Source organism: Mesoplodon densirostris, chromosome 18 (assembly GCF_025265405.1).
Source record: "Mesoplodon densirostris isolate mMesDen1 chromosome 18, mMesDen1 primary haplotype, whole genome shotgun sequence".
NCBI classification, from domain to species: domain Eukaryota; kingdom Metazoa; phylum Chordata; class Mammalia; order Artiodactyla; family Ziphiidae; genus Mesoplodon; species Mesoplodon densirostris.
This window is the reverse complement of record NC_082678.1, coordinates 5,113,554-5,123,040: the sequence shown is the minus strand read 5'-3', so window position 1 is coordinate 5,123,040 and position 9,487 is coordinate 5,113,554. Positions and strand designations below refer to the sequence as shown.

General features: G+C 46.6%; 1 protein-coding gene across 1 annotated transcript; it reads left to right on the top strand.

Annotated features, from left to right (window-relative positions):
* The first annotated feature begins 6,606 nt into the window (after positions 1-6,606).
* LOC132478490 (transmembrane emp24 domain-containing protein 2-like) lies at positions 6,607-7,520 on the top strand. The gene has a single exon (XM_060081659.1). It carries the CDS (start codon positions 6,637-6,639, stop codon positions 7,240-7,242), a length of 606 nt encoding a protein of 201 aa, XP_059937642.1. The 5' UTR covers positions 6,607-6,636; the 3' UTR covers positions 7,243-7,520.
* Positions 7,521-9,487: the final 1,967 nt, after the last annotated feature.

Here is a 9,487-nt window from a genome sequence, read left to right as displayed (position 1 = left end):
TAGTAATTGCTCGAAAAGTGGTCTCAGGTTTAGTTATACTGGGACAGATCCAGGTTTTGTGGGACCTGAAGCTTATGAAATTTGGGGGACTCTCTTTAAGAAAAAGAAGACAAAGTTATAAATACAAAATTAGACACATAAATGCAAATGAGGGGCCTGAAGCTTACCCCCCTTTAACACCATGGTAAGTCCACCTCTGGCTCTAATCAGTGATGATCAAACTGCAGGTCAGTATCCATTAGAAGGTTGGTTGTGAAACCAATTTCAATGATCAGGACAAGTCTTTCTTTCTTTCTTTTTTATTTTATTTATTTATTTTATTTTTTATTTTTTTTGTGGTACGCGGGCCTCTCACTGTTGTGGCCTCTCCCCTTGCGGAGCACAGGCTCCGGACACGCAGGCTCAGCGGCCATGGCTCACGGGCCTAGCCGCTCCGCGGCATGTGGGATCTTCCCGGACTGGGGCACGAGCCCGTATCCCCTGCATCGGCAGGCGGACTCTCAACCACTGCGCCACCAGGGAAGCCCTATTTTATTTATTTATTTAGTTTTTTTTAAAAATAAATTTATTTTTTTATTTTATTTTATTTTTGGCTGTGTTGGGTCTTCATTGCTGCACACGGGCTTTCTCTAGTTGCAGCAAGCAGGGGCTACTCTTTGTTGCAGTGCACGGGCTCTAGGCGCGTGGGCTTCAGTAGTTGTGGCTCTCAGTAGTATGGCACATGGGTTAGTTGCTCTGCGGTATGTGGGATCTTCCCTGCCCAGGGCTCGAACCCGTGTCCCCTGCATTGGCAGGTGGATTCTTAACCACTGTGCCACCAGGGAAGTCCCAGTTAGTTAGTTTTTGAGAAATAGAATGGAATAGAAGATTGACTACAGGTAAGTGGGGTAAGGACATGTGTGTCCTGGGTGATGAGGTACAATGGATTTATTCTTTGGATTATAGTCATGAATGTTCAAGATATACTGCTGTGTACGGGGACACAGTGGCCCTTCGGGATGGGCATCAATATCCCTATTTTCTCTAGGGTTAGAGTTAGAGTTAGGATGAGGGTGAGCGGCAAGGAAACGGAGGCTCAAACACGTTAAACAATTTGCCCAAGACATTCTCAGGGCTAATGAGGGAAAAGGTGAACAGCCAGCAAAGCCAACCCCTCACCCTCACCCCATCACCCAGCCCAGGACCTAGTCAAGGTGCTGCTCAGACACACAGCCTCTCAGCCCTTCAGGGAGAGGAGACGCGCTCTGGCTCCAAGAGTCACTTGCTGGTCGCACACTGAAGGACTTGCACTGGGCGCCCAAGCTTGAGGCTTCAAGAGACCATCAGGGTCTTAGAGTCAGGGTTAGAGATGTCCTGTCTCCCCCGGGCCCCATGCTCCCTGCCATTGTGTTGGGAGGGCTTGTCCTGTCGGGAAAGCTGCTGTGATGGCATCCTTTCCTGAGTCCCCTACTCGGTGCCACCGTCTGTCCTAGAGCCACACTCCTCATCTCACTGAGTCCTCTGGCGGGGTGTTATCTTTCCCCATCTTGCAGAAGAGGAACCCCTTGGATCCCGAGGTAACTGAGCCATGAGACTTTGGCTTTATCCATTCGGCTCCAGAGCCCGGAATCAAGGGTGCATGAACCCACCCTCCCTGCGGGTCCCTGCACAGGAGTCAGAGGGGGGTCCTCCAAGAAATCCGGGCAACTACTGGTCCCTCCCTCCACAAAGATCCCGCCTCCCCACCCCCTACTCCTGCCTTGGCCAGACAAGCCCACCCTCTCCGGCATCCCAGATCCCAGCAGGCAACTTGGTCTGTAGACAATGCTCAGTCCTAGATGGCTGCTTAGGGAGGCGGAGCCAGTGGGAGTTGGGGCTGGAGTGGGGATGGGGGAGGAGCGGGGGTCAGAACTCACGCCCCTGGAGGAGGCTCCAGCGGGGCTGAGTTTCCCAAAGAGAATGAACCCATTCAGAGCCAGGAAGGAAAGGGAAAAAACCTTGTCTGGCATTTGACAAGAGGGAGGGGGGCAGGGGTGGGAGCTGCTGATTCGCTTCTCCCCTCAACTGCCCCTCCAGCAGGGCCTGCCAGGGCAGCCAAGGAAAGGGGATATCTGAGGGACAAAGGCGGCGGCGGGGGCGGGGGGGGGGGGTAGGGGGGTGCCCTCGGGAGGAGAAGGGAGGGGGCCAGGGGACTTCCAGGGTTGCTGGAGGAGCCTAAGAGTTTGCCAGAAGGGTCCCGTGAGGGACCCAGGGAGACAGACAACTGCAGAGGAAAGGGGTGGCAGTACAGCAGAACTGCTGAGACGGCCTTTGGGTGGCGGGTGCTGGGTCTGCGGGCAGTGGAAGTGACTGCTGGCACTGAAGAGTCAGGAAGGGGCCCTGGTTTAGGGAGGTGACCTCGGGGGTCAACAGGCTGGGGTCTGGAACCAGCGGCCTGTGAAATGCCAGTCAATCATTGACCAGCCCCCGAGACTGGGGGCACAGGAGGCCGTGTGTGTGTGTGTGTGTGTGTGTGTGTGTGTGTGTGTGTTGGCACCAGAGTCTCCTCCTCTCTGCCTACCTCACCAGCCAGTCTGCGGTCAGAAGATTGAAAACAAACAGAAAATGGGAGGAGATGCGGTCCACAGTCCGAGGTCCAGGCCACAAACTGGGGCCTACCCAACAAGGCCTCTAGTCTGGGGCATAGTTTGCTGGGGAAGTGTCTGTATTAATTAGTTAGTTGGAAGGAATACCCTGAGAGTAGGCACAAGGCCTCTCTGGGGCCACAGGAGACTAATCTAGAAGCTTCTGATAAGAAAACCTGTCCTTCCTAAAGGTGGCCTTTTCAGAACACTTGCAACCTAACCTCTGGGAGGCCCCTCTGTGGGCCCAGGATTAGCCCCAGTCCCCAGGTTAGCAAAGGAGCAGGGCCCAAAGGGCACAGCAGACACGTTAGACCCTGAGCATGCTGACTGCCTCCCTCAGCCCCTTACCCTCGTCTCAGGAATGCAGGCCCAAGGCCTGCATAGTTTGCCTGCCTTCCTCCCTCCCTAGGCTGCTTGTGCTCTGGGCCTCACCTGGCTTTAATGCCTGTGCGTGAAGCACTGGGGCCGTCCATCTTGGCCTGTGCACACACAGCTGTCACGGTTTGTGATCCCGTGTCCTGTGCTGTCGGTGTGTTTGTCCTGGCTGCTCACCATGTGTCCTTACTTTATCTGGGGGTCTGTCCTCAGACAGTAGCTGGGCCGTGCGGCCTTGAATAAGGCTTCACCTTGCCATCTGAAATATGAGAGAGTTGGACTGAATGGTCCCTGGTCACAGTGTTTTAGGATTTGGTGTGGGGGTCGTGACCCTTTCAACCCCTACACTTGTCCCTTGAAAGCCCCATTGAGTCATCTGTTTGGCAGATTCCAGATTCCTTGTTTCACAAGCACTGGGTCTTCCTGCTCCATTCAAGCCTTCAGGACCCCAAGCTCACCCCACTTGCTGCTGTAGATACAGACCGCTGGGGTGTGAATGAGGACACTCTTGCCTCTGGCTTTTGGTTTGGGGAAGAGGAGGCTAGGAAGCTTCCAGAAGCATAAAGCTAGGGCAATCATGAAATCCTGATTTGAGGGGACAATTCCAGTTTCAGATGATTTCATTCATGGAACCCGCATTGTTTATGCCTGCCTTTCTTTGCCCTTTCCATCCAATCATCTTTAAGATCTATCAATTCCCCTTCCAATACATCTAAGCTTTTCCCACCACCAGTCTAAGCCTCTGTCAGTTCTCAGAGGTGAAAGCGCTGGCCTTTGATCTTCGTTCTACAGCTCTTGCACCCTTTCAATCTGCCCCCTTTTCCCCCACAATACCAAAGTAGATGTTTTACTATAATTCAAAAAGATACATGCACCCCATGTTCATAGCAGCACTGTTCACAATAGCCAAGACATGGAAACAACCTAAATGTCCATCAACAGATGAGTGGATAAAGAAGATGTGGTTGGGCTTCCCTGGTGGCACAGTAGTTGAGAGTCTGCCTGCCAATGCAGGGGACACGGGTTCGAGCCCTGGTCTGGGAAGATCCCACATGCCGCGGAGCAACTAGGCCCGTAAGCCACAACTACTGAGCCTGCGCGTCCGGAGCCTGTGCTCCGCAACGGGAGAGGCCACAACAGTGAGAGGCCCGCGTACCGCAAAAAAATAAAAAATAAAAATAAATAAAAATAAAAATAAAAAAGTAAATGTTTTAAACATAAATCAGATCATTTCATTTGCTTTGGTGCTAAAACACCTCCTGATGGCTTCCCATTGCCTAAACTCTTCCCTGTGACCCGAGACCTTCTAGAATCTGGTCTCTGGCCTTTGCTTCAGGCTCACAGCCTTCCACTCATGCAGCCTTCTTTTCTATTTTTCAAAGATGCCAAACTTGCTCCTGCCTTAGGGCCTTTGCACTGGCTGTTCCCTCAGCCTAGAACAATCTGCCCCCAGGTGTTAGCAGGGCTGGTTCCCTCTGGTCATGAGAGTTTCAGTTCAAATGTCACTTTCTCAAAAAGTCTCTGACCACCCAATCCAACATAGCCTCCACCTCCCTCCCCACTCCCTTGCCCTCCCTCCCTCACTTGCGTTCTTATCCAATTATATAACTCAATGCTTGTGACTACATGAAGTTATTTTTTTACATTTTCTCTTTCTTTTTAACTGATGACATACACAGATGGCAGAAATTTTTCAAAGTACAAGAATAAAAAATATCCCTCACTTCCCCGTCACCCAGACACACAATTCCCCTTCTCCCCAGAGACAACAATTATTTCCACTTTCTTATATATCTTTCTAGATACAGTCTCTAAAATAACAAACATAATATATACTCTTATTTTTCCTCACATGAGGTGATGTGTAAACACACACACACACACACACACACACACACACACACTGTTCTTATACTTACCAAAACTATCATGAAGACTTTTCTATGTCAGGACATTATAAATCTGCCCCATTCTTTTTTTTTTTTTTTGGCTATTGAAAATAATGTACAATGCTACCATGGACAGCTTTGTACTTACCCCATTTTGCACTTATGTAGGTATACCTAGAGATTGTGTAGCTATACCTAGGAGAGAAATTGCTGGTTAGAGAGTCTATGTAAATTACTGGACTACAGGGTATGTATATTTTACACAGTGCTAAATGATCCTACCTAGTGATCATATCAATGTGCCTTTACATTAGCAGTGAAATTATCTTAGTCTTTTATTTGGTACTCATTTATTGTCTGTCTCCCTCCTCTGACCATGAGAAGGATGGCACCTTGTTCATCACTGTCCCCAGAGACTTGCACATCGTAAACTGCAATGCATATCTGATGAATTAGGAACCCTCATTGTAGACTATCTTCCAATTTTTATTCTAAGAATATGGTCAGTTTGCCTATGAACCATCAGCACACTATAATGTTTGCTTTGTCTTTCTCCTCCCTGGACTGGGCAGTATTTCTGATTCACCTATTTTTTTCCTAGTGCAATGGCTGACACCCAGCAGGGCTCAGTGAGCCTGAGTTGAAGGAATGAATCAATGACTTTGCAGGCTGTGAGTCACATAAGAAACCAAATGCAAGGTAGGAAGCAGATTAAGCTGAGGGGGCTCTGTGGGGAAGGAAAGGAGAGTCTCTGTGTTGAAAAGTGGGGAGATGGAGAAGCCTGGTAATTGTGTAGGGCTCTTCTGGCAGGCAAAACTCTCAAGAGATGTCCCAGAGAAACAACACCTCATCTCCCACCAGGACAACATGGCAGAGGTCTCCACCGCCCTCTCCACCTCTAACATAGGATTGTTTTCTCCATCAGGTAGCCATGAGTTTTCAAGGACCTATGAAACGTTTGAGACATGAACAAATTTTCAATGTTAGCTCCAAAATACGATAAGAAAACTACAAAAAATTAATATTTATTCAAAATGTACAAAATGTAACAAGATGTCAACTATTTACAGCAACTCAATTCAACTATATATAGTTACTTATACACTTCTTTAATGTGGGTGTTGCCACATTTTAGTATGTTTGATATAATATAGGATGAGGCTTCCAAAATTGGAACCTTAAAAGTTTTAAAAGAGCTCTATTTCTACCTTGGTTTTCTCTCAAAGGGAGAATTCCTGCTTTGTCCGTATTTCATCCTCTTTAATCCTAAATTTCCCCACCTTTAAATGGGGATCCTCATAAAAAGGTTCATCCAAGCGTTATAGTAAGGACAAAATAAAATAATGTATTATAAAAGAACTGATCTATCATACAAAATTGTAAATAACCTATACTTCGGGCCTCCCTGGTGGCGCAAGTGGTTGAGAGTCCGCCTGCCGATGCAGGGGATACGGGTTCGTGCCCCGGTCTGGGAGGATCCCATATGCCGCGGAGCGGCTGGGCCCGTGAGCCATGGCCGCTGAGCCTGCGCGTCCGGAGCCTGCGCGTCCGGAGCCTGTGCTCCGCAACGGGGGAGGCCACAACAGTGAGAGGCCCGCATACCGCAAAAAAAAAAATAATAATAATAACCTATACTTCAATTAAAAACTAAAAAATAAAATTTTAAGATAAAAAAATGGGGTGGCGGCGGCTGAGACGACAGAGGTGGCAGCGGCGACGGCGGCTCTGGGGGTCGCAGTCCCGGTCCTGGCTTCGGCCCCAGACCGACCATGGTGACGCTCGCTGAGCTGCTGATGCTCCTGGCCGCCCTCCTGGCCACGGCCTCGGGCTACTTCGTCAGCATCGACGCGCATGCCGAGGAGTGCTTCTTCGAGCGGGTCACCTCGGGCACCAAGATGGGCCTCATCTTCGAGGTGGCCGAGGGCGGCTTCCCGGACATCGATGTGGAGATTACAGGGCCTGATAATAAAGGAATTTATAAAGGAGACCGGGAGTCCAGTGGGAAATACACATTTGCTGCTCACATGGATGGAACATATAAGTTTTGTTTTAGCAATAGGATGTCCACCATGACTCCAAAGATAGTGATGCTCACCACTGATACTGGGGAGGCCCCCAAAGGACAAGACATGGAAACAGAAGCTCACCAGAACGAGTTAGAAGAAATGATTAATGAGCTCACAGGGGCGATGACAGCTGTAAAGCATGAACAGGAATACATGGAAGTTCGGGAGAGAATACACAGAGCAATTAATGACAACACAAACAGCAGAGTGGTCCTTTGGTCCTTCTTTGAAGCTCTTGTTCTAGTTGCCATGACATTGGGACAGATCTACTACCTGAAGAGATTTTTTGAAGTCCGGAGGGTTGTTTAAAAAGCCTTTTCCTGATGATCTGAAACTCATAATTCACTGTTTACCAAACATCTTGGTCATAATAATGTCATTAGTTTCTACGTTTTTATTTTCTAAACTGTACATTCACAGCTTCTGTTTCTTTGTGATTAATAGATATTGGGGGAAACACTTTTTTAGGAAAGTTATAGTGAAAATTTGACACGTGATTGGCATGATTTCATATTTCAGTTCTTTCTCCATATACAGGTCCTTCCAGAACTCAAACACTGTAAGTGGACTATAGGTGTATAGTCCTTATTATATCTTCTTTCCTTTTGTTTTCATAGTAAAATGCAGTTTGTTCAGGATAGTACTTTACTGATAGTACTTTACTAAAAATGATTGCATTCTTGGGATCCCTTATCCTGCAGTTCACGTCATTAAAGCTTCATTTTGTTGTTGAGTCCTTATCAGAAACAACAATCTGAATCTTGACGTTTTCTATCCAGCCTAATGGCAGAGCTCTGTGACTAGAGGATGCTACCAGGTTGGTACTTTTATACTTTGTCTGTCTTGTTTTTGCTTTAAAGATAAGACTTAAACCAACAACCTTTTTCCCCTTTAAAGTTTTACTTTGGACCTTAGAACTCAATCACGTCCACTTAAAATTGTTGACACAAGCAGCTAATAACCATTTTTTGGTTTCTGCCTAACCTTGTAAGAAGTCTCTATTAAAGCCAATTCTCTGGGTGTTGCAGTGAACGGTGGTTCTTTTTCTTTCTATGCTGGCACATCCACTTTCTCTACTCTTGGAAGGGAGGAGGTATGCATTCACATAATTGGAAAAATCTGGATTTCTGAAGCCAAAGGGTTAAAAGCCTCTTGGATTTCTTTGCAGTGATATACAGCCACTATTTTATTTTTGATCAGTGGCATTTTGGCCACTGTTTAATTAGTGTACTGAGCATTACTGTCAGTACTAGCGTATTTGGGTCTTTCTTTTTTTGGCACATGTGAATTTTGTATAAAGCGAAATGACTTTCTCTTGGCCTCTGATGATGGGTTTAAAATTAAAGGAGCATCTAGTTTTGGTGTGGGGATGATCCAGGATTATGTTGTGACTGATGTATATTGATTACTTGTACATTTGTTTTGGATCTTTGCAAGGGGAAAACTACAAGTAACGAGTTTTATATAATTAATTTAAATTTGTTACAGGTTTTCATGTTCAGGATAAACAATTTTTCAACCTTGGGTGAAAATACTTGCAACAGTTTAAGGTGACTGTGTTTTACCTTAGGACAACTGTTGCATGCCAATTTGTGTGCGTGTGTGTGAAAACACTTCAAAATTGAGTAAAAAGATGTAAATGTAAAATTGGTTGTGTATCTAATCTGCCCCAGGTCCAGTAAATAAACAATTCCTTAAAAAAAAAAAAAAAAGAACCGATCCATCAGATGCAAAGTAGTATTAGCACTCTATTGTTTTCCATCAGCTCCTGGAGGGCTGAGTGGTTGTTTTGTTCATTTCAGCTTTCCAATCAGTATCAACTGGGTGCCCAACTCCAGGGGACACTATTCATGTTATATTTAACTGGAAGAGACACCATTCACAGAAAATATAATGTGAAAGAAGCACCCCTGAGCGCCATTCACAGAACATACAATATGAATGGTGCCTCCTGGAGTTGTGCCTTGCCACCTTGGTGCTAGGGCTAAGTGCTCAGGAAATGTTTGCCAAACGAGTGAATGAATAGAATCCAAATCCAATTTTACTTCCAGCTCATTTCACCTCCCAAGATAAAAAGCTGACCAGGGGTGAAGAGAGTGGAGAGGAGGAAAGGCAGTCATTAATCTACACACACACTAATTATGCATCTAGCTACAAGGCGTCAATGCTCCAATGAGACGGGTGTGTGTGTTTGTGCTGGTGGTAGTGTGGGGAGGAGGGGTGATACCAAAGCGAGTGTTCTCCTATTCCCAAAGATTCTCCGGTTAATTTTTCTTGAAACAGGACACCTCTCCTATCTCAGCGTGGTCTGAATCACACTGGTGATTTGACAGCCCTGGTTTGGCGCCCAAATTCTTTCGATGAATTACGTTGTTCATTTACTTAAAAAAACAACAAACACAAAAGCAAAAACAAACAAAAACACAACGCGTTCTTAGCGAGCGCCTACCCTGAGGCAAATTCTGTACTAGTGCTGGTAGTAGAGTGGTAAACAAGACAAAGAGACCACTGTATGTTATAGCACCCTCCAGGTGTTATCACCCCCAGAAGTAGT